Source organism: Metarhizium album (genome assembly GCF_000804445.1).
Source record: "Metarhizium album ARSEF 1941 chromosome Unknown scaffold_6, whole genome shotgun sequence".
Lineage (NCBI taxonomy): Eukaryota > Fungi > Ascomycota > Sordariomycetes > Hypocreales > Clavicipitaceae > Metarhizium > Metarhizium album.
Genome location: NW_024467580.1, coordinates 190,486 through 216,386, shown reverse-complemented (window position 1 = coordinate 216,386; position 25,901 = coordinate 190,486). Strand labels below are relative to the sequence as shown.

Sequence of the window (25,901 nt, the reverse complement as noted above, 5' to 3'; positions counted from 1 at the left end):
AAGTACTCGAGTACATTGCCGTGGTATCGAGTAGCACTCTCCTCCACTTCCATTTCCACCAACCGAGCCCTGGGCCCCTTATTCGCTTGCTCCTCCTCTGGCCTCGCCGTCATGCGTGGTTGCTGGTTGAGCATCCATGTGTCGTCGTTTAGCGTGTCCTGACGAGCACGCCGCCTCCCATTGCTGCCCCTGAACCGACCAAGCGACACCAAGCGACCCATGCAATGCAGCTGCTCAGAAACGCCGGCGCATCCCCACCGTCCTGCTTCGGCTTCTCTCCTCTTGCGGACCGTAAACAGCGCCCTGCGCCGCCCTTGTCACATTTTGTTTTGTTTTGTATTGTTTTGTATTGTTTTGTTTTTTTGTTTTTTCGTGTCAAGTACTCGTCGTAAACCGTTCCGTACCAAGAGATGAAGTTGTTACTACTAGTCCGAAACATGTCCGCTCCTCTTTCCATTTCGGGATGAAACAGATCAACGTGTGCGTGCAGAACACGGTTGAGGGAGCCCAATTTCTGTCTGAGACAGCCCGACTGATGGATACAATTGATTGTACTCCGTATGCAGTATGTAGTCGTATGTATTCCGTCACGAGATTTGATCCCCCTACTCCGCAGTCTACTGTACCCCGTGCTCTGCTGTTGAATGTTGCGACTGCGTAGAGACTTTGCGCTGCTAGTACGCCCGCACAAGCATTGCCGTACGTCCGGAGTACCGCTTCTACGGCTTCGCAGCTTTATATTTAGAACGGCACGGCAGCAACAGAACTTGGCATCGTCTCGCCTCGGCTCGCCTATCGATGAGACAAAAGCAGTGGCCCTGCAACTCCATATGCCGATTTCCCGTCCAAATACTCCGTACCGCATCGCCGCCCGCTTCGCAGTCCAATCCTTTTGCCTTTTCCAGGCCATGGTGTATGTGCTCTCGTGGTCGTTGCACATCCATGCTGAGCCAGTACCTTCGTTGAGTGTTTGAACAGGGCTAACGTTGTATGGCGCAAGCAATTTGGCTCGTCCACTGACCGTTTGATGGTATCCAGCCCGGCCAAGAGTGAGCCATGGCTCATCAGCTCTTGGCTGCTGAGGAAGAGAGATTCGACGTCTTTCAAGGCGAGTAACTACGTAGTACATAGTCTTCATGTCCGCTTCCGCCATCTCCCGTGGGTCCAAGTCCGACCCATCCTCGATGCCGCCCTTTCTGGCAGCCCAGGGGAAAGGAAGCGAGGTTGCACACCGTTCCGTTCTTGTGCTCCGTATGACAATCGCGTCAAATGAGATCTGACTACCGCACTCGGGTAGGATTGCTTTTGACAGGGGAACCAGACTTGCAAACCGCCACAAGACCCGGATGCATGCTGGGCAAAGCCACCTGCAAAAGCAAACATGGCGACGTGGTAGAGTAGGAGCGTGTGCGGAGTAAGACCAGCCGCCTTGTGACGACGAGAGAACACACGTCTCTCAATCATGCTGTTTGTTGATGCAGAGCACTACCAGCACTCTGTATACGGAGTGGTCACTCGGTACAAAGCCCAGTGTTTTCGAGCAGAAAACAAATTGCCTTTACCAATCCAGGGATTGCGTTGGTCGTGTGGGAGCCGATGCGTTGAGTGGCAGCTCAATCGAAGTCTCCTCCAGGCGCGGCCCGCTGGCATCATCCAGAATCGACGCTCGAATTTGCCACAAGCTCGTCTGTACATCGACGATGCTGCTCCATTTCTGTATCAAGGGGTGTGCGGCTGCGACGTCAGAAAACAGAATTTGGTCGCCGTCTTGAGCGGTCACGTTGTAGTTCCAGGTGCCATCTGGCGCCCAAAACGCTGCAGAAAACATCTTGCTTGTGCCAAGTTCGTCCCTGGCCTCATTCAGCAGTCTCTCTGCCGCCCCTGAAGTCTCGCCCGATTGGCCCCTTACCGCTTCGGCAATGCCCTCGAGCATGCCGAGTAGCTGCCCAGCCCGCAATCCGATGGTCGCTCCCAGACTGAAGCCCTCGTCGAATCCGCCCTGAATGCTCGTCTCCTTGGCTGCGGTGATGCCTTCCCGGTACCCAGCATTAGTGTGTTCGGCTTCCAGACGCCGCATGTCTGAGGGATGAGAGCCGCTCGGCGCCTCTGGTTCGGTTGGTGATGCAGGCGTCGAACCAAAGACGTCGTCGAGTTGATCGAGGCTTGTGTGCAGGTCCAGCCCGGGCCCTCCGCCAGGGTGGGAGACATGGGCGTCTTCAAAGGAGGTCTCTATCGGCTGAAAATGCATGTCAGGGGCGGTGATGATGGCGCCTTTGGAGGTTTCAGTTGAGCTTTCTGATGGCAAGCGCATGGCGGCTTCTTTTCGTTTTTTTGTTTTTTTTTTCGGGCTTTTTTTTTTGGGCCTTCCGTTGGTTGGCCTCATGGACAGCCTTCACACTGTACGGCAAGGAAAAAAGAATGTGAAATGTCTGGAACCCGTGAGGGTGGTCACAGTGTGCGCACCGTCCGTCGCTGTTAAATCTGGCCTAGGGTAGTACGGAGCGGCGGCTTTACCAGTCGCCCTTCCTGTCTTTTCTCGATCCTCGTTCCCTCAAGATTACAGCCACCCTGCTTTGCTTCACTTTGCTTTTCCAGTCGCATGCTGGCAAAAACGACAGCCACCTCCCCGCAGAAAATGACTGAATTTGGTCTGCAGAGTATTATACCAAGTAGACTGCTACCGAGGTACGCAGTTTCACACGATCTCGACCTGCCCTTGCTTCCAAAACTGCCAGCGTCTGACACTAGCTGCAGCACCACTGCAACCACGTAGTTAGCCTTCTCCCCTTTTCAGCGTTTCGCCTCGGACCGAGCAGTTCACCAAAGATGTTGTTCCGACGCTCGTGGACGGATACACGGAGCGGAGCTTACTGCTTATTACTGCCACGCGCTCGCAAACGCGCCAAGGTACGACAACCATGTATGTGTGCGCTGTCTCCTCGTGAGTGGACCGGGAATACTACGTAGTCGTAGTTGGAATCGGAGCTGATCAATGCTCAAAATAGGACTAGCAACAGCTTCCGCCATGACCCGAGGCTACTAGGCCAGCGTTGAAGTTGTGACCGACCACGGATTGTTACTCCGTGTAATATATCCTAATTTCCGGTAGGTTGCAATGTACAGGGTAGCATGTCCGCTTGGGTTGCTGTGATTGCTTCGCGTCATCACCAGTTTGACCTTCGTTTAGACGCCAGCTCTACAGCCAAGCTTTGTTTCTAAGCTCTGACTCATGGACCTTGCCAGGCCAGTTGACATTGCCCGTTCTACCCTAACTGTCTACCTCAGTCACGAGTCATGGCCGACAACCATCTCAGAACCTCGCAAATCCGGTCTCCCACTGCACGAATACTTGCCTTTCCACCCATGTCTCTCGTCTGGACGCCAAGTCCGCTAACTTCCTTGGGCTCCAACACACGCTTCATTGCATTTGCCGTCTGCCGACTAAGCCGCCAGATGCGTCAGACAAGACGTCGCCAAACGTGTTATTCGTGTGAATGACGCCGTTGAAACCGCGAGTGTCGACGGGTGGGAGACCTATCAGTCCGCCGCGGCACCACCTTCTCCCGTTGTCCTGTAAGCGACTATCAATACCAGACACGGTTGGCGATAGCTGCGACTGTGTTCCGAGACGGAATTGCCGAGTTGAGACGTGTGCAAGGCCGCGGCACCTAAACATGTACGAGATGTCACGGGCGAAGCCGGTCGTCCAGCTCGGATGAAGATGAGATGATTTCTGTCTCCAAAAGTAGTATACATCTCACCTTGCAATGGGCTATTTGGGTCATCTACACGTCTTTCTGCATGTGCCGAACAAGAACATACCTGGCCGCCTTCAACCACGTGCAATGACTTGCAGGGAAAACGTCGCCTCAATGACCGCCAAGCCGGACAGGCCGCGGATGCTTGCGTTCCTGCTTGAAACCCAGACGGAGTTATCAACAGGTCGCTCCAAGATAGGCGTACGGATCTATTGAAACGTTGCTGCGGGATTCAATCCGCACTGGCGCAGTGTAGATGAAAAGTGCGGAGTATTACTGATGGCGCTTGTTAAAGGATGTATGTTGGGTAAGTAGTTGAAAAAGCGCGACGACGTACTCGGTAGGCGTGCATTTCATGTTATATCCCGAGCACCCGAGTATGCATGTACGTCCCGCCATGAAAAACCATCTCTCACACCAAGGCAGACGAACAAAGACTATTGATAGACGCGACATTTCCGCCAGCAAGACGCTTGCAAGTCCGAGGCGACACATACGGAGCCGCTGATGATTAAATATATCCTCATCTTGGCCAGCTAAGTGGTGGATGGACGGCGGTGGTCTGTCACACGTGTCGTCGTGCCCCGGAAAGCATAATTCGATATTACCCAGTGTTTTTATGCACTCGTCTTGAGCAAGACAAAGTGCATCCGTGGTACGGCAAGCTGGGCAAAGCGCGCCCAAGTTATGATTCTTCGAGGCTATAGAGGTGTTCACCACGAAAGGGGCGGCCTGCCGGATATTTTGACAATTACTAAAAAATGCAAGCTTGCATCACGAGCTTCACGCAAGCGCTGTCACAGGTCAGGATGAGTTATTGTCGTTTGGGCGTGTTTGAGCTGGCGCTGCGTGATGCTCAGAGCTTTGTCTCTCGTCCAACCACGAGACGCTTGCGTGGAGGCCGACGTGGCCTAACGGCCTCAGGCCCTCAGTCAGGGACTCACTCCGGGACTCGGGGACCAGGGTGGGGTGCGGGGTTGGCGGATCCAGACCGATGCTCGCGCTTGCCTTGTGTCACAAAGCACAAGACAAGAAGACGTAACTACAAGTCCCGTGGTCTCCGGCTACGCTGCTTTTTTGTGACGCTTTGCAATGTCCTGAGAGGCTTGCTCGGAACAGCCATGATCGAGCCAGACAGAAACCCCAGCCGGGAATATTCATTCTATTCGGCTCTCTTGCAAGCAGCACGGGTCAATTGCGGGCTGAAGCGTTGACGGGCACTCGCTTGATGCTGCTGCTGCTGCTGCTGCTGCTGATGACGCCACCAAACGACGGCCTCGCCTTCGAATTCCGGACAAACTCCCATCCATCTGCAGCCAGGCTCGGATGCGGAGGCAAGTGGGGAAGAGAAGAGAAACTGCACGTTTACCTCCCCATCCTCGAGCGGCGGTCTCGTCCTACATTTGGCGGCATCTCCTCCAGTTCGAGTCCCTTACCAGAACCATTGTGCACCGATCCCCAATGGCTCCGGGACGTCTCCAAGGCAGAGTGGCCGTTGTCACAGGCGCAGCGTCAGGGTTTGGCAGAGGCATCGCCGACAAATTCGCCAAGGAGGGAGCCAAAGTCGTCGTCGCAGACGTCTCAGAAGACGCCGGCAAGGCGGCAGCGTCCGAGCTGGGCGGCGTCTTTGTCAGGGCGGATGTCACGAAAGCCAGCGACTGGGACGAGCTGCTGGCCGAGGCCTTGAAGGCGTTCGGGCACCTGGACATTGTCGTCAACAACGCCGGTGCCGCTTACCCGAATAAACCAACAGAGGACGTCACCGAGGACGAGTTTGACTTGGTCTTCGACGTCAACGTCAAGTCATTCTACATGTCAGTCAGCGTCCTGCTGCCAAAGTATTTCCTCAAGACGAACCGGCCTGGCTGCTTCATTCAGGTCGCTTCTACAGCTGGCATTCGACCTCGCCCGCGCCTGACGTGGTACAATGCCTCCAAGGGAGCCGTCATCACAGCGACCAAGTCCTTGGCCGTGGAGTATGGGCCCCGACAGATTCGTTTCAATGCCATTTCGCCCGTCATCGGCAGCACTGGAATGTGAGTACATGGTCTGCTCTGACCATTGCCGCGTGGCGTGGCGTGGCGTGTCGTGTCGCAAGCAGCGAGCTAATGATGCATGTACCGTAGGACGCACCTGTTCCTGGGCAAGCCTGACACAGAGGAGAATCGGGCAGGCTTTGTTTCAACCGTTCCTCTGGGACGACCGTCTACACCCGCAGATGTCGCCAATGCTTGCTGCTATCTGGCCAGTGAGGAGGCGGGCTTCATTACTGGCGTGAACATTGAGGTGGATGGTGGACGGTGCGTGTAAATCGTAAATCAGCCCAGGGCTCAGACAGACACGCGATTGCTCGAGGTACGACTTGGCTGCATGCATGAAGTAGCGGAGATATGGCCTTGCATGGTTCCTCTTGTTCTTTCTTGTCAGCGTCTTTCCCTCGTCAACTACCTGGGTGTATTCTATGTTTGACGTTGATCGGGGTTAGGGTTGGAGAGTATCGCCATTCCTAGGGACTCGTTACGGAATACGGAGAGATTGATACACGAAACGGCCAAGTGAAAGCACGCCGAAGATGAACCCTGTCGCTCCCTGGGAAGCCTGAAGCCAACAACCGCACCGGCCTGCTGGCCTGCCGCTTGAGGGTGGGCATTGATCGTCAGTCAATTGTCAACCCGTCCGTACTCCGTACTCTCATGAGTTTTCCGACATCCCTCATTCTTCCCAGGTGCTGGGTTCTGATCCAGTATGCTCCGTTTCTTCGAGTCATGAATCAAATCTCGTTCAGACTCTACCTTCCAAACCACGTATGCGGCATATACGATGATGTAATTCGACATGGAGGAGACTTGTCCAACCACAGGATTCAATCTTGGCTGTGATCAAGGAATTAGGAATAATATGCCATACAAGCATCTCCAAGCGCCGTCACTTCCTCATTTGATCAGATACTTGACTATACTGCCAATAGCCACTCAGTACATGCAACGTCGAGCTGAAACGAGATGGGTCAAGGCAAACAACTAAAATATCGCGAGGCAGTTTGGAGGACTGCTCACGCCCCCAGGCATATTCAAGGGTGCACTGGATACGAAGAACTCCCAGCGACCCAGCCTCTGGCAAGTCTTGCTCAACTCCTCCAGGTCAAACAGCTCGCCAACCGGAAGCCCCCATCCCGCAATCAAGTACTCATGCATCCCGAGCCCAGGGACCTCCCGCCCGTCCTCGGTCTCGTAAGAATCCTGCTGCGGACGCACCTCGAAGGAAATAGAATCTCCGGCCACGGCAGCGAAGCCCTCATCCCATATCCACCTCAGCATCTCCTCTGTGCCCTCGACCCCCGCGTGCTGCGGACGAGACTGCCTGCCATAGGCCAACTTGTCCGCCGGACTCATATGTGTATCCCACTCGTTCGTGACGCCAATCCTCACAAACAGTATGTCACCCCTTGCGAAGACGATGCCTGCCTCGTCGGCAATTTGTTTCAACGCCCGCAACGGAACGGCATGGTTCGAAAACGCACTGTACTTGACGCCGTTCCTCTCCGCCCACGCCGCATAGTCCAACAGCACGCCCCTCCCGCAGATCCCTTCCTTGGCCCAATGCTGCATGCCAATCCGATGATTCGACCGATCACTGATCTCGGCAGCCGTCACACCGCCGTAGAATAACCTCCGCGAGGGGTCCTGGGGCGTGGGGAAGGGCGCCGAGTAGTGTCTCAGGCCGTCCCACTGCGACGACTGCTGCGGGTTGAAAATGTATACGTCGTCGAAAGCAGTCCCGTTCAGCAGCGAGATGATGTGGTGTTGTGATGGTGCTCGGTTGAAGTTGGCAGATTCCAGCTTTCTCATGTCCCAGTTCAGCGAGACCCTGACTCCGGTCTTGATGCAGGACTGCGCTGCCGAGGCTACTATTTCCGGAGTGAGGAGGGATAGGCGACCTAGTCCTTCCTCATGGGAATTCGGGGCAGCTGGCCACACGCGCTTCTTGTCTGGGAGGGAGTCGAAAGGTGTCATGGACAGGGAGTTGAATTCCGTCATGTCGAATCTGGGGCCGTGTTTATGGATAATGTGAGGACAGTGATCATGGGGCTCTCATCAGAAATGGTCTCGCTACTCTGTAACGTTATGTACCAGGGAAAGGGGGGGAAAGGAGCGCAGTTGTTCGAGAAGACACTTGAGGATTCTGCGGACTTTTGTAGTTTCCTTGTCCGGGAGTCTGGTGCCGAGTGCTAATGGGTGGCACATCTATTGCAGACGCTATTGAAGATTGAATCCGTGGTGGCACTTGGGCCACACATTGCGGGACGAGTCTAGATTTGGCGTGGGCAGCGTTGATGTTTTCTTTCAGTCTTCCTGCAAGTCAAACCAGCTTTTGGGTGTTGCTGTGATTTGGTGACGTGTTTGACGCGGGACGTCAAGTGGATGTGATTCTAGACGGAACCTGAACACGGTCATGGTAACAGCCTGTTACATTCTTGTCACCACGTGAGGATGGATGGGATGTCGGTACCCCGGACAATTTCTCGATTCGCTGATCCAACACCTCGGCCTTCTCGGCAACGGGGTCGTCCGTCCTCCCTCAACACAAAAGTTCATCTGGGTTCCTTCCTCTGCGCACCCGACATCCTTGATATGCACGGCGACATCATGCCCAGACCTGGCGGATACTTCCTCCAACGACAGCTCCACCGTACACGAGGAGCGGAGAGGATGTACCGGCCCCCGGGCCATGATGACGAGGTAGTAACTGACTTCCAGACGACTTGTTGATGGCATCCGGGGCCATCTGCAGCAGGATGATTGAGGGTGGAGGCGAACTGGCCGAAGAGGCAACACGTGTGTGTATCTATGTATGTATACACACCCTTTTGCACCCCCGAGGAGACGATGCCTAAGCATCAATTGTGACAGAAATCGAAAGCCCAAAGCAGCGGCTCATCCTAGGAACGTGCCATAAAAAAAAGCGCACGCCGCGCCGGTCTGAATAGTGAGCCATCTCGGGCCATCCGGCCGCGAGCCGATGGAAGGGGCAAACTGCAAACCCTCCAACGTTGACGCCCCGGCTCCAAAACGCCCCAACCCAACACAAGCTCGTATTTCGTCCGATATCCCGAGGCCTTGCACCCCACAAATCGTCCGGACTCGTCGACTGGTCGTGATCTCGACAACGCCTCGAGTCCCATCTCCGCATTTCTCGTCCCCGCATCTCGGTGTGCATTTCAAGGCCACCAGGCCCAAGACCATGCCTTTCTGATCATGGCTCCCTTGACCTTGATTGAAGCCGCCATCATTGGGAAAGCCCACGACTTGACGCGTCTCAGTGGAATGAGGTGAGTACTACCAGCTGACAAGGGCCATCCACGAAATTCCATCTTGGTTGGCATCACCATGACTGCAGAGCTGCCCTTCCAGCTGGCCAACAAGAGCCTCGCCAACCCCTACTGCCTTGTCGACGGCCAAGACATGTCCGCCAAGTCGGGAAAACGATATGACGTCATCGATCCAGGCACCGGCAGGCCGTGGACATCCTGTCCCGATTGCGGCAGCGAGGACGTTGACGCGGCCGTGCAGTCGAGCCGCAGAGCCTTCCTGGAATACTCCAAATGGACCCCGAGGAAGCGTGCCCAGACCATGTCCAGATGGCACCAGCTGATCGTCGCCGCCCGCGAGGATCTGGCCAAGATCCTCGTCCACGAGACTGGGAAACCACTCGCGGAGGCATACGGCGAGGTTGACTACGCGGCAAGCTTCGCCTGGTGGTTCGTGGGCGAGGCAGAAAGGGCCCATGGCAGCTCCATAGTGTCCGCGGTTCCGGGCCGCCGCGCCATCACCATCAAGCAGCCGATCGGGGTTGCTGCCGCCCTGGTGCCGTGGAACTTCCCCGTCGCCCTGACTCTGAGGAAGATGGCGGCAGCGCTGGCAGCGGGTTGTACCATGGTCGTCAAGCCGTCGCCCGAAACGCCCCTGACCGCCGGTGCCGTGGCACGCCTCGGGCTCGAGGCTGGATTCCCCGTCGGCACCCTCAACGTCTTGACCACCAGTCTCGACAACACGCCGTCCGTTGCGGAATCTCTGTGCCTCCACCCGTTGGTGCACAAGGTTACCTTTACTGGCAGCACGCGTGTGGGCAAGATAATCACCAGTCTTTGTGCGCCCAACCTCAAAAAGTTCACCTTGGAGCTCGGCGGAAACTGCCCCTTCATTGTCTTTGATGATGCCAACATTGACCAGGCACTCAGCCAACTTATGGCGCTAAAATGGCGCCATGCTGGCCAGGCTTGTATTTCGTCAAATCGCTTATACGTCCAGCGTGGCGTGTACGCCTCCTTTGTCGACGAGCTCGTTCATAGAACCTCCCTGCTCAAGGTCGGGCACGGAATGGCCCAGGGAACGACCATGGGCCCCGTCACGACGCCCCGAGCACTCGACAAAGCTGAGGCCATGGCCAAAGATGCCATTGCACGTGGTGCCAAAATCGTACACGGGACAGGTCTCCGTGCTGAATCTAGGGCGGGATACTTTATGAATCCAACCATTTTGACAGAGGTGACGGACGACATGCTCATGAGCAAGGATGAGATTTTTGCACCGCTTCTCGGCGTGTCCATGTTTGATACCGAGAACGAAGTCATCGCACGAGCAAACAATACCACCATGGGATTGGCGAGCTACGTCTTCACCAAGAATGTTGACCGTTTGTGGAGGATGTTTGAGAGGCTGGAGGCCGGCATGATCGGATTGGTACGTTTGACAAGCTCCTTGCATCTGCATGGGTTTCTCTGAAGTCTTTCGTTTCTTTTCTTGCTGCGACGCGTGCAAGAAAAAAAAGATTTTTTTTGTCTTTTTCCCACAAGCGTTGTGTAATTCATTGTTTGCTTTGTCCAATTTTCTTCTTCTGCGCCATCTCAGCCGTGTTCGCAACGCCCAAGTTTTCTCTCTTCGCAACCGCACCCCACCCCCCCAAGAGAGAAAGCAACGGACGCAGATTCGCTAAAACAGCATTTGTTTGCACTTTAGAATACTGGAAACAGTTCATGCGCTGAAGCCCCCTTTGGCGGTATCAAGGAGAGTGGCTGTGGAAAGGAGAGCGGTAAAGATGTGGCGGTGGAGGAGTTTCTGGTGACCAAGAATGGGACGCTGACAGTCGAAGATCATTGGTGAATGATGACACTCGGGTGTTATTTTCGTATTCGGCATGTTTTCAAACACTCTCACAGGGGCTCTCACAGGGGGGGGGGGGTGCTTGTGTCACCTGAATTGAATCATCTTGTGCGGCATGATTCGCAATGCGATGCGTGGTCCATACTATTCGCTTGATTTTCAGAGCTGTGTGAATACCCAAGACGCCTTTCTTATTAGCGATCTCAGGTGAGGCTTACAGAGTCCCAGACTCCCAGCAGCTGCATAGGTGTTTAGCCTTGCTGCAGAATCCATAACAGCATTAACAGTCCTTAATCTGATGCAGTCATGTCTTACAATCCGCCTCTGCATGTGTACCTAGGAACACAAAGAGCCTCTGGTACCGAGACACCGGTACGGGCCAGAGAAGCGGCAACGTCGCATCTTTCCACCGGGTAGTTCCCAGGGCCGCGGAACCAGCACCTTTGCGTCCGATGGCAAGGATACTGTGACATGATGGAAGAGTCAAGATGAGAAACAAATGTTTACGCACGTACATGGTCTCTTCACGAGCGGTCTTGAGACGTAAACATTTTCAGGTTTGTGAAGGGCGGCGCGTCATCTCAGGCCCCTTGACTCGCATCTTGACGAGCTATCGAGCGCAAAATGTAGTGAAGTGTTTGCTCTGGATCACGCCACAGCGCATTGTAGGCGAGTTTGTGTGTAATAACTGGAAATGCAAAGGGCCGGGATTTCTCAGTCTGTTGAGTTCCATGGCGATCCATTTTTCGGCAGAAGAATGCGGTGGTAAGAACGTCGAGTCATGCCGATTTGACAGGGCTGTTGGTAGTTGAATATCGAGGTCTATTGAAAAATGGGCGTGGAATTTTTCGAGCAAATGACAACGTCCAACGCTTCCCCGATCGCTGCCATTCGTCCAGCTGTCAATGCCAGATACAGCCCGGAGGTGGCCAACGGACAGCTATGGATAATTATCAACCCAAAAGGATATCCGGACCCTGAAGCTTACGGTGGTCAAGTTCAAGGTAAATTTGTTCCAAGGTCTTGGAAGCATTGGACACAGCCACGTAGGGGTTGGTATCCGGGTAGTTTCCGGGAAATGAAGCCCGGGAAGCACGGTACAATGGTGTAACGGCGGAAAAAGGCACCTGCCAGGTCTTCCAAGACCAAGGATCCAGAACGTGAATCCTGTGTACGGAGCTTCTTCGTACGGAGTAATCCGTACTCGGTACTGCCAGAAAGTTGTTCATGTGTACTGTGTACCGAGCACATGCCGGCAAACAAGCAGTGGTGAGGCGTGTATCCATGCTGTCCCAAGAGAACTGGGCTGAAATTGACATCTTCCTTCTTGTTGCTACCGAGGCCAGGGACCAATCTAATGCAGGGTCCCTTGGCTCAGCAGTTCTCCAACGTCATGGAGTCGCCCTGGGTCTTGCTGCATGCGTCATGAATCGATGGGCTGATCAATAACAACGGACATGCCGGCGGCGCCACGCACAACGAGTCGTCGTTACCACTAAAATGAATGAAGTACGGAGTAGAGGCGCAGCCCATGGCGGAGTGGCACCTAGACGAGGCACGCACAAACGGGCGGCATCGTTGCAGGCAAACAATGCTGGGCCCGACGACGGCCCTGATGCATCTCAAGTCAAAGTCAGTCCAGTGCGATGCAATGCAATGCGAACAGGGAGGAATACTGGAGTCACTCATCGATGGCTTGGAATGCACGCGCTGACACAAGTCGTGTTTGCCTGGCGTCGCGTGCGTGGCGAGGGGCGGAAAGATCAACTGGTCCAGACTTCAAAGTTCAGACGTTGGCTGGTACGCTTCCGAATCAACAGGACATGGAATCGACTCTTGAGAGTCTTGATTGAGATTGCTCCTTCCTTCCGCCAGTGTGTGCTTCCTATTCGGGCATGACTCGATGAGCCATGGCCCATTGCATGCCTGGGCCACCAGACCTTCTACCTTGTACATTGTACTTTGTACTCCGTACACTCGAGAGAGTTCACGAGTCTCCCTGCTCTGTCTGCTTCGATCATCAATGACACAGGCAGACCATCTTCACTTCACGTCCCCCTTCCGCTCCACTTCCAAGGCCCCGAGGCCCTTAGGCCCCATCCATAACAGCTCCCGTCACTGCAGTGCGCGGGCTGGTTGGTTGGCGCGGCGTGGATTCCATTCCAACGTGTCCACATCGGCTTCTAGAAGGATTCGTGCAGCTTGTGCTTCCTTGCCCATTCACGACGTTGCCTCGACGGTGGGAGGCAGAGGTCAAGACCGACATCAATTTCATCGATATCGACTCCGTACTCCGTACAACATATCCGTGCCATCTTGTACCGGCGTAACATGGTCGCCCGCCAGCGAGGGACATGGAAGAAGCCAGCCACAAAAAAAAAAAAAATGAAACGAGGACAACGACATGGTCCCGAGTCACACACCAACTGTGTTCATGCCTCCTGTGTCTTACCGCGACCCAACAACTGAGCGACGGAGACCGTGTTGGCGTTTGGGCAGACAGGCATTGTTTCGCGAACGAGGCCTTCTTGCCAATTACCTTCGCTAGAAGCTAGTTCCAGCCTGCGCACCGGGAAACGAGAAACGACAAGCAGGCGACAGGCGACAGGCGACAGGCGACAGGGCGTCAAGCGTCAGGCAACCGGCCGTCCACATGACGCTCGGCTTCGGCGAGACGTTCGTCTACCTCAATCTCCTGTACTACGTGAGGTAAGAATCCCCTTCCCACAGCGGTAGCGGTCGACGGGGCTCCCAACTTGCCGCCGCCGCCCCTGCTTACGCCTTGTCAGCACCCTCATGCTTCACCGCGAGTACTTCCCCTTCCTGCCGACCCCGGAGTCGGAGCCACGGGGTCCAGTCGACCAGCCCATGCTGGGGGCGCCCGCCCCCGAGGGCTGGTGGGACGACAGCTCCCGACTCCTCTTCGGCGCGGCAGAGCACATCGCCGCCATTCTACACGAGGCCTCCGAGTGTGGCGTGCATCTCATGACGCCCTTTGCCGGGTTCTGCGCATTCTCAGCCGGCTACCTCAACCTCTACGTGGCGAAATACCCCCGAATGAACCTGGGCCGCAGCCCGCGAGCAAGCGACTGTCTCAAAATGTGTCTCGACTACCTGGAAAAGTTTCGACTTGTCTGGAAAATCGCCGACGGATGGGTAAGCCGCCCGCAAGCATGACACGACCGTGGCCACCGTTGCGCTAACATTGAGAGGGCGGCACGCGCAAGATCAAAACGATACACCATGCATCCGTGCTCTACGAGCGAGCAACCGAGGACCGGACACGATACCAGGGGCGCACACGAGCAGACTTTGATACTCTACACCAGTCTGTCCACGAGTTCCGTGTCGTGGATAGATCCGACGCGCATACTCGGGAGATTCGGGGCGCGGAGCGGCCCTCGGCGCAGGCGACTTGGCCGGTTCAAGGGCACGAGCACGAGCACGAGCACGAGCACGAGCTCGACACTAATACCTTGTTGAACCAGCTTTTCGCGGAAGTCAGCAATAACCTCGACGAGCAGGGGGCCTGGTCTCAATGGTGGCCGGCGATTGATCAGGTGGATCTTTAATGAGCTGCGTAATTACATCCGGGGTTTTTTTTTTCGTTGAAGCTTCCAATGAATGAGTGACGACCTTTGATTTTTTTGATTTTTTTTTTAAAAAGGGCTGTAATATCTGGTTTTCTATACATGTCCTATTTTTATTTCCCGGTCTAGAAAAACAGTCAACAGATAATGCACCTCTTCATATGGCTCCCCTCCCGTCACCGCCAACAAATGCATACCTGTCGCGTCAACCATTCGCCGTTTCTCCTTCCAATCACGCCTTTGCAAAGACCTTTCTCGAGTTCATCAGGCGAACAGCAAGCATAAAGAGCATGCCGACAAAAGGCGCCACAACCACGCCAAGAGGACGTTTTTTGAAGCAGCTAAAAAGGCACGTAAATGGCGTCTGGATTCTGTACTAGATCTACTAGAAATTTGGGACGAGAAGGGTGTACATTATAGGCGAAGAGGTTAATAGCGTTATTAGGTTGAAAATTGGCCCGCCTTGGTGTCCGGCCCGCCTTGCTGTCGAGCACCACCTTTGGTGGTGAGGGCTTTTGCTAGCCGAACCACATAAAGTGGGGCGGGCACGATTACATATTTGTAGCAGCGCTGTCTCTCTCCTCAACCAGTCTTGTTTACCGCACCGAGCACCGTGTACAAGACAGTATCTCTGTCTACTTGGCTACGCACATGGTGTTTCGTGCTGGTACGTAATCTCTCCAGGATCTGTACTGGCCGGCGTAGCTTTTCACTAATACGTAGTTGCCTGCAAAAGGTCTCCACCATTTTAATCTGGGCTTCCCAGACAGCAGGTAACCAACGAAAACCTTGAGTTCCAAAAAGGATGGCAGAACAAGGCTCCCGGCGATGCTGAGAGGTAGACCTGGTCTAGAAATATGCACCGAGTAGGGCCCAGGGGTCACTTTTACCCAATTTGGCCCCAAAAAAAGCTCCCCCCCTGCGCTAGGGGGCAAGGAAGGTCGCGGTTTGACGGTACATGTTCCAAGTTACTAAAGTACCCTACGTACTTTGTACGGGGCGCGCATTGCTCATCTCGAGTAGGGAATTCACTGGTGGGCTCCCCTGACATTTATTTGTCCCTGGCTGGCTATGGGGCAGAGGTCGTCAAATTCGGAGAGCCACGCGAGCTCGTGCTAAGCCCTGGTCAACGGAACCCAAGAAACCTGGCCAAGGGCCCTTGAAGGAGAAAAAGCCCGAGAGGCAAAGGGCAGTGAAAGAAAAAAAGAAAGAAAAAAAGGAAAAAGAAAAAAGAAACGAAAAAAATATGGGCTGTTGGCAGGCCGGCACACAATCGGGCCAGTGTTTATAATCTCAAACATATCCTCCAATGTTGTTCTCCCTCACCTCCGTCTCACTTCACCAACACAAACAAAGATCCCATTTTTCCCAAAAGGCAAATCTGCTATCGCTCACTGAATCTTTCGACTAGTCCCCCAACTTTTTCTCCTGTCTTTTTTTCTTGCTCCATTATTATTATTTTTTTTTTAAAAAAAAGGGAAAAGGCCTGACGACTCTCGTGTACAAAAACCAGGTGTCAGCCTCTCTTGACGAGGTCAATAATTCGACATCCTTCAAGCTCCTCAGCCCTATCTCTCCCGACTGCCTAATACACCTTCTTGAGCCCAACGCAATCAAAATGCCTCGCGGCCCATACGACACAACTGGCATCGTGAAGCCGAGTGCCCCGAAACCCCCCAAAGGTCGAACAACCTAATTAGTATGACGCTGTCGCCTGGCAATCTTGGAGGCGACGTGCCAGGCGGAATATATGGCCAGTTAGGCACGCCCTTGTCTCAGTTTGTGTCATGAAATGGGCTAATCAAGTCGAGACAGGCTCGCGACTGGACCGTTCGACGACCGCACTCGTCCTAGTTGGCCATGCTGTTGATGTGGCCGCCACTTTTCATTTTGATTTTTCTTCTTTTCCTTTAAGAGATCATTTCCTCGCGTTTATTTAATGCTTGCGGGCGTACTTGGGGAACGGACCGAAAAATAAACAAAAATAGACTGGGATTTCGGACGGAATCGGAAAACAAAAAAAGGGAGCCGACGCTCATAAAAGTTTGGGGAACAAAAAAGAGACATAGATTTTGGATCATACACATGATATTCGTCTCGGGACGCAAAATACATAGCAGCCAGCAATGGTGAATTAATAATGATTCTGGAACGAGCCGGACCTTTCGATTGGACGTGACACGGTTTCTCTCGCTCTTTCTTGGGGGACCAGACGCGCTCGGAGGAGGGATATCGCAACGAAAACGCCGCGCAGACGTATTCGCCGAGGGATACGATTTCGTCTGCCCGTCTCGGCAGGGCACAGATTCGAGCTTGACCGGTCAATGGCAAGACGGAAAACCGGCAGAGCATATTGGAGAAATATCTGCATCGCGGGTACTTGTGGGGACACGGCGGCGGCACCGGATGTGAAGTGGGACGACGGTATTCGACCGGGTCGGGACATGTGAGCACGCCCTTTTGGACAAAGCCCTGCGTATGGGCAGGAGTTGGGTTGGGGTTTTGGCTCTGAAGACGAGGGTCCTGCCGGTGCGTCCAGCGTGGCCATCGCGAGCCCTGGGTCAGCCCCGGCTGCAGCGACTTTTCTATTCGACGGCCTCGGCAAGAATTCGAGGTTTGGAGATGGGATTGGTGCTCGGGAATCTGGCCTGGACATGTAGCCCTAGCCCTGTTTCGGGGGATAGCCCGTCCATTCGTTTTCCAAGAGTCCCATGAAGTCAAGCACTTCTCTCACATCCCCATCCACGCACACATCCACCTTGGTGGTAATACTGGACCTCACCGCCCTCCGGGACGTTGGCTATTTTTTCTTTGGACCTAGGATGGAATTTCTATTCTCTTTCTTGTCCCACATTCCCTCATCTCCCGTGACCACCAATGGCGCCTTGCACAAAAGCCACCACCATCGAGTCCCTCTCACCGATCGACCACACGTACCCTGCCGCGACACGACGCGTCCTCTCCGAGCGTAAAAGCCACACGATGCTCGCCTTTGATGGAATTCCTCCGATCCACGCGGCCCCGAAGCCGTTGCACCTATTGATTGTTTCTTTGCCGTAACCTATTGGGTCCTTTGTAGTAACTCCGTCTCCCACCAGTTGATGCCACTGTTACTCGACATTAGGTATGGTTACATGAGTCGGCCTTTTTTTTTTTAAAAAAAAAATCCTCCTAGCTGTTTGGATGGGAATGGGGTGGAACCCGGGCGACAAGAAACGATCGACTTGATGGTTTGGCGGGAAGGCCACGGAGTCTAGATGGATGAAGCAGCTGGAGAGCTGGGGATAAGCCCGCATGTTGTGTGACGGCGTGTGATACGGAGAAGGTTTCTAGGAATGGTTAGCTTTGGACTCACGGGCTGGCTTGGTCCCGACATTGGTGATGTTCATGCGGGAGCGTCGTCGGACTGTACTGGATGTTCGCCGTTCTGCCGTTGGTATGTGGCGGAGGATGACGATGCCAGGGCAGACAGACAGTGAGCTCTTGCGTTTGCCGCACGCGGAATCGTTCACGGCATGGCGGGCTAGAAATTGCTACCTGGGCCATCATTGATGGAATCATATTCGTCTGTTCTATTTCACTGGGCAAGTCAGCCGCCGGTACGAGGCCTCTCTCCTGTTCTCCTCGCAAGGCGTCGAGCTAGCCTCGGCATACGCTCCGGGTTCCAACGACGGTTTGTGACTCGCGGCCGGCCTCACCGCTCGCCACGGACACTAATGAATAGGCATGTGGAAAGGAAAGGAAAAGAAAAGGGGAAGAAGAAAACCAAGAGCGTGGGAGATTGTAGCATCGCTGCCCAATGGATGCTCCGCTCTGACCGAAGGCAGCATTCAACTGTGGTGCGACGCTGCTCGGTGCCGATCTTCCAACTTTCAAGAGGGCGCCGTGTGCCGTTTTCATGTCTTCTCGTACCCGTAGGCTTGTAGGAGGACGGTGACAAGTGATGAAATTTCCTCATCGAAGAAAACCAAGGCGTGACGTTAGGTGGCAATGATGTCTGTGAAGGCCTAGGGCTCAAGCAGTGTTACCATCCTATATGCTATCTGGAACAATGACAAGGGCAGGGAACTCCGGAACGCCGCTGGTTCCAATTGGTTCCTCAATGGCAAGAGTCGTCGGTCCCCTTGCAGTTTGTTGCCCAGGGCTGTCGGATATGCACCCAGGAACTCCAGCTGTTCTTGTGCTACGTACTGGGTCGTTCACGGGTCCAAGCTGCTGCGTTCTGACATCTGGCATCTTTTATTTTTATCTTCGTTCTGAGCCTTCTGATTTGCCAGGGCCGGGGAGGGACGACAACCGTGCTCGGCTGTAATCGATCGACGGGTCATGCAGCTCATCTCGGCATATGGGCAGGGCATGGGCTGGGCTGGGCGTATGAGTTGTAACTATGCCCAGTTCCATCTTGTGCTTTTTGGCGCTTCCCATCATCACCACTCAATTCGCGTGAGCCGCCGTGTCGTCGTCCCCCGAGGTGGTTTTGTTGGCTTGCTTGCTTGCGCCGGGCCGCTCTGTCATTTGGGCCGTTCGTTCTGCGACTACGATTGCTGAGCTTGCTGAGCTTGCCGGGCTGCTCTCGATAAAGAAACACACGCTCGCTTTCCTTGTCGGCCGTTGGGGCCCTCGCCTTTCGTCGTTCTCGTATCGAGGGCAAATCGCATCGTCGCCCCAGTTGACCAGACGGGGTCACCGCCTCTCAAAGGCTCAAGAAGACGCTCCACAATGGTACCATGACAAGGATAACGACTGGATCCGTTTGGCGGCCGTCGGAATGTGGTGAGAAGAAGTCGACAAGAGCTAAACAATGAGGGTGGCTTGGTCTCGCAAACAGGTATTTCAACGTGGCGGAACTAGTATTTCAACGTGGCGCTTCTGTTCCAGCCCTACTCGCAACTCCTCGAATGACTTGTCATATCGAACGGGATGGTGCTTCGGTTCCCCACCCTAATCTTGTCGGCAGTTGATATAGAAAATCCAGCCGAGACTGGGATATATAACGCTGGCGCATTCGCGGTCTAGTACGATTCTATTTTCCGCCTCGGTTGTGGTCATCCGCGGATCCGTGTCTGTCTGAATATGGCCGTCTTCACCTCCTGGTTAGCCCTCACTTGGGGCCAGACGTTGGCCGTCGTCTTCGTCATTTGGCTTGGATATGCCACCGTTCTTGCTGTCCAGAGGCTTTGGCTCAGTCCTATTGCCCATATCCCTGGGCCCAAGCTCGCGGCCCTGACGCAGTACTATGAGTTCTACTACGACATCGTTCTCGGCGGCCAGTACACGTTCAAGATTATGGAATTGCATCAAACGTACGGCTCCGTCGTCCGTATCAACCCCTGGGAGGTGCACACCAAGGAGCACGACTTCCACACTCATTTGTTCGGAGGGCCGACCAGACCTCGACAGAAGTGGAAGTTTTGGACGAAACAGGCGAGTAGCGTCCCTGGCCAGTTTTGGAAGCAATGTCAACAATTAACCCGGTCCTTGTAGTTTGGCGCCCCAGGTAAGACCGTTCATCCAGTTGCAGAAACTTCGCGGCCCTGATCGAGACGGCTGATTTCCCCTGACAGATAGTGCCCTCTCAACCATCGACCATGACCACCACAGGCTGCGCCGGTCGGTCCTCAATCCGTTCTTCTCTACCCAGAGTGTCCGAAATCTCCAACCGGTTCTCGAGGAACGAGTTGACGCGCTCCTTCAAGCCTTTCATAAATTGGCTGCTACTCAATCTGGCACGCCCATCAACATCATGTATCCCTTCTCAGCTTTTACGAACGGTGAGTGTTCTGGGAACGGTGAGCTGCCACTGCCCGCCGGCGGAGATGTTAACTTGGAATGCGCAAAGATGTCATCAATGAATACGCCTTTGCTCGATGCGACCACCTAAGTCCGTTTCGCCTTGTCCAAATGCTTCTCCAATCATCGTTGACAAAACCATATTAGTTGAACGCTCAGACTTTGGCCGCGAGGTGACCAACAGCTTATTGATGGGAACTCATATGGGACCCTTCATCAAGCATGCAAGCTGGGCCCTCGCCCTGATCAATAGCATGCCCGAGTCTGTTTCGGGGCGGTGGATTCCAGGTATGAATATTCAGGATGCACTCGTGTAAAAGGCCGACTTGATGCTCAAGTTTCATTCCAGGCTGGTCGGGATTTTTGAAGATGAAGAATAGCATCCTCGAGCAGATAGAAAAAATCACGGCGACGGAGAACACTGGCCAATGGAAGCTGGACGTGAGCCATCCAACTATTCTACACGATTTGCTCTCTTCAAAGCTCCTTCCAGACCGTGAAAAGTTGCCGGCCAGACTGGCGCAGGAAGGGCAGATTCTGGTCCAGGGCGGCACTCTAACCTCGTCCTGGGCTCTGTCACTGGCAACATTCCATCTTGTCAATCAAGCGCCCATTCTTCGCAAGCTTCGGGACGAGTTATTTGACGCCATCCCCGACGCCGATGAAGTTACGCCGCTGGCGAAGCTGGAAAGTTTGCCGTATTTGCGAGCCGTCGTTAGAGAGACGTTGCGCTACAGCATTGGTACCAGTGGACGGCTTTCCCGGATTGCGGTGAATGAAGAATTCCTTATACACGATCACGAAAGGAGGAGAGAGTGGCGCATACCCGCAGGGACGGTGGTCAGTATGAGCCCGTATATGACCGTCATGGACGAGAGTATATTCCCGGATCCGTCAGGGTTCCACCCGGAGCGCTGGCTCAACGACGGGGATCGACTTGACAAATATCTGACAGTGTTTGGCGGTGGAACGCGGAGTTGCTTGGGCAAAGCCTTAGCGCTGGCAGAAATGTACCTGGTACTGGCCAAACTGTTTCGAAGGTGGGGAGGAGATGGTGATGTTCGTCCTGGAGATACTGGAGTCTTGAGAATTTTCGAAACGACCCCCCGAGATTGTCAAATGGCGTCAGACTACTTTATCCCCATCCCTTACAAGGTAGGTGCGAGACGGCGAGATGTCGTGCGGCGTCGGCTAACAAGACTCTAGGGGTCTCAAGGTATACGATTTGTCATGGATCTGGCCAGAGTTGATTCACCCTCGGGTGAATGTTTGAGAGGAAATGTAAGCCCGTGATGGTATGTCACAGGCTGCTGCCGTGGTAGGGAGTGCATTGATGCGTAATCCAGTAAGGCCTTGTCCGTACCGTCATGGCTAAACGGTGGCGTGGCCACGAGTTCCCATGTAATTAATGACATTAACGACAACTGTAGAATGTAGGGGGACCGAATTAACCTGTGTGTAAACAACCCGAGCCCCCGGGAAACAAGATGCAGAAGGGCGTGTCACATTCTGCCTCGTCACCTGCCGCTCTGCCGAGCCTGGATTCACCAACGAGCTTTCCGATGAGACATTACGTCGAGACATGTTGTTGGCTTTTGCACCGCTTTGCTTCGGATACATGCGCAATCGTCCATAGGCAAGTCGAAATGGGCACCCAGGCAAACCGGTATTGAACGTTGCTGGACCGGCAGGACGGACCGAGCCGCTTCTCTCTCGCAATGTCTTATTTCAAACTCCGTCACGTTACACGAGTCGTTCTCGGCTCTGTTTACTCCGTACGAAGCCTTGCATCTGAACGACATCGGCTGTGTTACACCGTACCTTGGACATGATTGCGTTGGCAGCCACGGCTCGCGCATAGCTCAAAGCGCATCCGTTGGAATTGTCTGTCGTACCCGATGGCGAGTTGTGAGGAGGCAATGGGCCAAAGATTTCGAGCCTTCCCCCGGGGACTGACTGCATGCTCCTCTTGAATACAGGCCCAGCGGCCCCAACGTAGGAGACGGACCCAAAAACGCGGTCCTGGTGGTGCATCTCGAAGACGATTGTATGCTGCTGCACTGACTGTGAGCTGGTCTCCGAAAAGAGAGAGCCCCATGGGGTTCTGAGATGAGATGCCTTCATGTGCTATTCAATGCACGTCCCGACGACGAAACGACTCGGTTTCCGGTGGAGCCGTCCTGGATTTCGTGGTGCATTTCCCCATGTCCCCAAATCTCCGCAATGTCACAGGTCATCACGGACAACCAGATTGGCCTCTGCCGCGGGATCTGGCGCGGCACAGGGGGAGGGAGGCCCACTGACCGTCCAGACTCGCATCTGTGCGGGTCCATCTGAGAACTGACCTCCTCGAGTTTCCCTGCGTGTCGGGCATTCTTCGCGGCCCGTCGTCTTTCAAATTTGTCCATCACGCTTCCTTGGGCTCGGCGAAGCTTCATCATTCCCACTCGATGCTTATTGTCTAGCTTTGTTGGCCGACGCGACTTTTCTCTCGACCGTCACGACGCTCCAGGCACGATCCGGCGCATCGAAATTGCCATGGCAGCTGTGGATCCGATGACCCGGAAGAGGGTCTTGAGGGTGACTGTGGTATCACTGTTGTTGGATCTGGTATTATTCTTCGTCTCCGTGAGCTAGGAAGCGTACGGTTGACTTCTAACGCTGTCCTTCTCCTCGATTCTAGATCTCCTTCACATTCATTCTTCCACTCTTTCCCAAGCTGCTAGAGTTCTATCGAGATCGGGAAGCACCGTCGCTGATGGCAGGTGGGTCGCCAACCTTGCTGCAACAAGTCCTTGGGGGCCTCAACAAATACAAAGCCTCGTTTGCACGGCCAATCGACTCTCGATACGATATTGTTCTTCTTGGTGGAGCTATGGGCTCGCTGTTCTCGTACGTCGGATTCAACATCACTCTCTCCCCGTGGCACCGCTCTGTCATGGCCGCGCTAATCACCACGCGCAGATTATTGCAAGCGATTGCTTCCCCCCTGATCGGCAGGCTCTCTGACCGATACGGCCGACGCACTGCCCTATTGACATCCATGTGTGGTAACATGCTCTCAGTTCTCCTTTGGGTTGCGGCTATTGACTTCCGCACCTTTGTCGCGAGCCGCATTGTTGGAGGTCTCTCTGAGGGAAACGTTCAGTTAGCAACTGCCATGGCAAGTGACATCTCGGATGAATCGTCCAGAGGCTCCACCATGGCAGTGATTGGGGCTTGCTTCTCCATTGCGTTTACATTTGGACCTGGATTGGGCGCTTGGCTGAGTACGAAATCTCTCGTCGCTGCAAACCCATTTGCAACCGCTGCCTCTTTCAGCCTGGCGCTCATCGTAACAGAAACGACATATCTATATTTTTTTTTACCGGAAACTTTACCAGCTCTTGCAGTCAACGTGGTCAAATCTGACAAGGGGGAAGAAGAAAAACCTAAGGCTAAGCCATATGAGAGAGCGAACTCGCATTTTGTGCTCAATGCAGTCCATTTCTTCTTTCTTCTCTTTTTCTCCGGGATGGAAAGCTCGCTGTCATTTATGACATATGATTTGTTTCAGTTCACTTCTGGTAAGAATGGGAGGCTACTGGGATACATAGGCCTTGTTGCGTCCATTTTCCAAGGCGGAGTGACGCGACGGCTCCCGCCGTTGCTCTCCGTACGGATCGGCGTCATTGCATGTTTGGCTGCCTTTTTCCTTCTGGGAAGAGTCAGTGGCATCGGTGGCCTGTATGCTGCGGCGACCTGTCTTGCAGTAACCTCGGCGACGGTGGTGACTGGATTAAACGCGCTGAGCAGCTTCGAGGCCAGTGAAGACGAACGCGGGGGAAAGCTGGGCATTCTGAGAAGCTGGGGACAGATGGGTCGTGGTCTTGGGCCGGTCCTGTTTACCAGCGTGTACTGGTGGGCAGGTCGAGAATATGCATACAACTTGGGAGCCACCGGCATTGCCTTGGTATCAGCCGCAGTGCTGCTGAGCCTCAAGACACCCAGAGGATCAATGCAGCCAGCATCAGTGGAAAGGCCAACGGCAAGGATCACTTGTGATGACACAGCGCGGGTGGACGATGGAAGTGAAGTACACGGAAGGGGAGGCGAGCTTGCGATGATGACAATGGACTCTGGAGACGACAGATTAAATTTTGCTTGTAGGCAAGAGCGACCTTGGATATAATGGGCTGTGAGCACAGGTTCGAAACCTCATAGGCCACGAGGCTTGAGCACTTATATTAAGAATAGGACGAGCAAAAGGCCTGGGACAGTACAGTTGTGAATACATATTAGAAAGAGGGCTGAATTGTTCACTTATCCCGTGGTTGCAAAAAGACGGCCCGCGCCCGGATTTGCACCAGGACCCTTGTCTGTCCCCCGACAGTCGATACTAGAATTCCGATGAAATGCTAGCAACGGCATCGCGAAGCTGCCAAGGCGATCCGCAATCAGCAGGCTGAAGTTCAGCGTGAGATGCGGCTTGGGGGCGGCATGCCAAGCTTGGCGCAGTTATGGCCTGCGGTACTCCGTACTCCATACGCCGTCCCAGATCGAAGCCCGAGAATTCAGTCTCGATCTCCCCTTTCAATGTTGGCAGTCTTGGCAACGACTCCGCCGCGGCTGGGAACGCCCTCACCTCGGTTTGCGCAGCGCGCCAGGTCTCACGGCTCACGAGCCCCTGGAGTCATGTTGTAAATTTTTGGCTGCTAGTTATAACATAGCCAGAGGGCAGCGGGATGGCGACGCCCAACGGTGGGGCATGCATGACGTTAGGAGGGGCAGGGCAGCCAGCATTTGGATGCGGGCTCGAGTGGCGGGGTTTACTTGTCTTTTTGGGAGAGGATTGCAAGGTTATCACGAACTGGTGTGAATTTATCTATTACAGTCAATTTTTTCTTTACCTTTGTTCCCCTTCGTCTTTTCTTTTCATGTACTAGACAGCCCATAACCTGATCACCGTGAGATTAACGCAGCCCGCTTGCCCCGACTCACACCACGACGAGTGCGGCTCGGCCAGACGTGGCCAAGGCCCGGGCGGCCGACGACTTGGTACAAAGCTTGCTGGAGGTTCTAGTTATTTTCCCCCGTTATTTATCATCATTATCATTTATGTTTCTTTTTTGGTTTGGGCCTGGCGCTATTAGAGGAGGGGTTGGGCAGACAGAGCGCTGGCCAGTGAGAGTGAGTGGTTCTGCTTCGCAGGAAAAACCGGGGTCCCTGTGGATTTTTCTCCTCCTCATCCCAGGCAGGTCTCCACTCTGTACCTGCTAGCAGCTGCCATGTACCTTCTCTGGTCATACGGTGCGAGGCTTTTGGTGCCCACGGAGAGGCGGCACCGTGTTTGAGTGCGCCGAGCGACGATGCCGTCCTTGCCAACGGCGACTTTTGACTTATGTGAGACCTGGAGCATCGAGAGCAGGTCAGCGCTATTTCAGAGATGCACTCAACTTTAGCCACTATGCATTTAGACTGCCACGCTGGATCAAAAGTTAAAACTGTCGCAGGCTAGCGTCAGAAACATGGGTCTGACAAGTGCTGTGCCCCGTGATACCACACATCTTAATATTCGAATTCACACAAAAGCTCTCCCGTAGCCTCCCTCATCTTTGCGTATT

The 25,901-nt window shown here is 54.2% G+C and overlaps 6 protein-coding genes across 6 annotated transcripts; 4 read left to right on the top strand and 2 right to left on the bottom strand.

Annotated features, from left to right (window-relative positions):
• Positions 1 to 1,558: 1,558 nt before the first annotated feature.
• Positions 1,559 to 2,311, bottom strand: MAM_03194 (ABC1 domain containing protein; the record flags this gene model as incomplete). The annotated part of the gene is made up of 1 exon (XM_040821993.1): positions 1,559 to 2,311. One exon carries the CDS (start codon positions 2,309 to 2,311, stop codon positions 1,559 to 1,561), a length of 753 nt encoding a protein of 250 aa, XP_040679798.1.
• A 2,908-nt stretch (positions 2,312 to 5,219) lies between these two features.
• On the top strand, positions 5,220 to 6,068 carry MAM_03193 (oxidoreductase, short-chain dehydrogenase/reductase family; the record flags this gene model as incomplete). Its single annotated transcript, XM_040821992.1, has 2 exons — positions 5,220 to 5,794; positions 5,885 to 6,068. 2 exons carry the CDS (start codon positions 5,220 to 5,222, stop codon positions 6,066 to 6,068), a joined length of 759 nt encoding a protein of 252 aa, XP_040679797.1.
• A 710-nt stretch (positions 6,069 to 6,778) lies between these two features.
• Positions 6,779 to 7,795, bottom strand: MAM_03192 (uncharacterized protein; the record flags this gene model as incomplete). Its single annotated transcript, XM_040821991.1, has 1 exon — positions 6,779 to 7,795. One exon carries the CDS (start codon positions 7,793 to 7,795, stop codon positions 6,779 to 6,781), a length of 1,017 nt encoding a protein of 338 aa, XP_040679796.1.
• A 1,350-nt stretch (positions 7,796 to 9,145) lies between these two features.
• On the top strand, positions 9,146 to 10,918 carry MAM_03191 (succinate-semialdehyde dehydrogenase; the record flags this gene model as incomplete). The annotated part of the gene is made up of 2 exons (XM_040821990.1): positions 9,146 to 10,498; positions 10,775 to 10,918. The coding sequence occupies 2 exons, from the start codon at positions 9,146 to 9,148 to the stop codon at positions 10,916 to 10,918; spliced, it is 1,497 nt and encodes a 498-aa protein (XP_040679795.1).
• A 2,653-nt stretch (positions 10,919 to 13,571) lies between these two features.
• On the top strand, positions 13,572 to 14,490 carry MAM_03190 (uncharacterized protein; the record flags this gene model as incomplete). Its single annotated transcript, XM_040821989.1, has 3 exons — positions 13,572 to 13,627; positions 13,708 to 14,074; positions 14,131 to 14,490. 3 exons carry the CDS (start codon positions 13,572 to 13,574, stop codon positions 14,488 to 14,490), a joined length of 783 nt encoding a protein of 260 aa, XP_040679794.1.
• A 5,091-nt stretch (positions 14,491 to 19,581) lies between these two features.
• On the top strand, positions 19,582 to 24,469 carry MAM_03189 (Cytochrome P450; the record flags this gene model as incomplete). The annotated part of the gene is made up of 9 exons (XM_040821988.1): positions 19,582 to 19,936; positions 19,993 to 20,005; positions 20,077 to 20,279; positions 20,446 to 20,586; positions 20,648 to 21,457; positions 21,935 to 22,115; positions 22,844 to 22,940; positions 22,982 to 23,864; positions 23,895 to 24,469. The coding sequence occupies 9 exons, from the start codon at positions 19,582 to 19,584 to the stop codon at positions 24,467 to 24,469; spliced, it is 3,258 nt and encodes a 1,085-aa protein (XP_040679793.1).
• Positions 24,470 to 25,901: the final 1,432 nt, after the last annotated feature.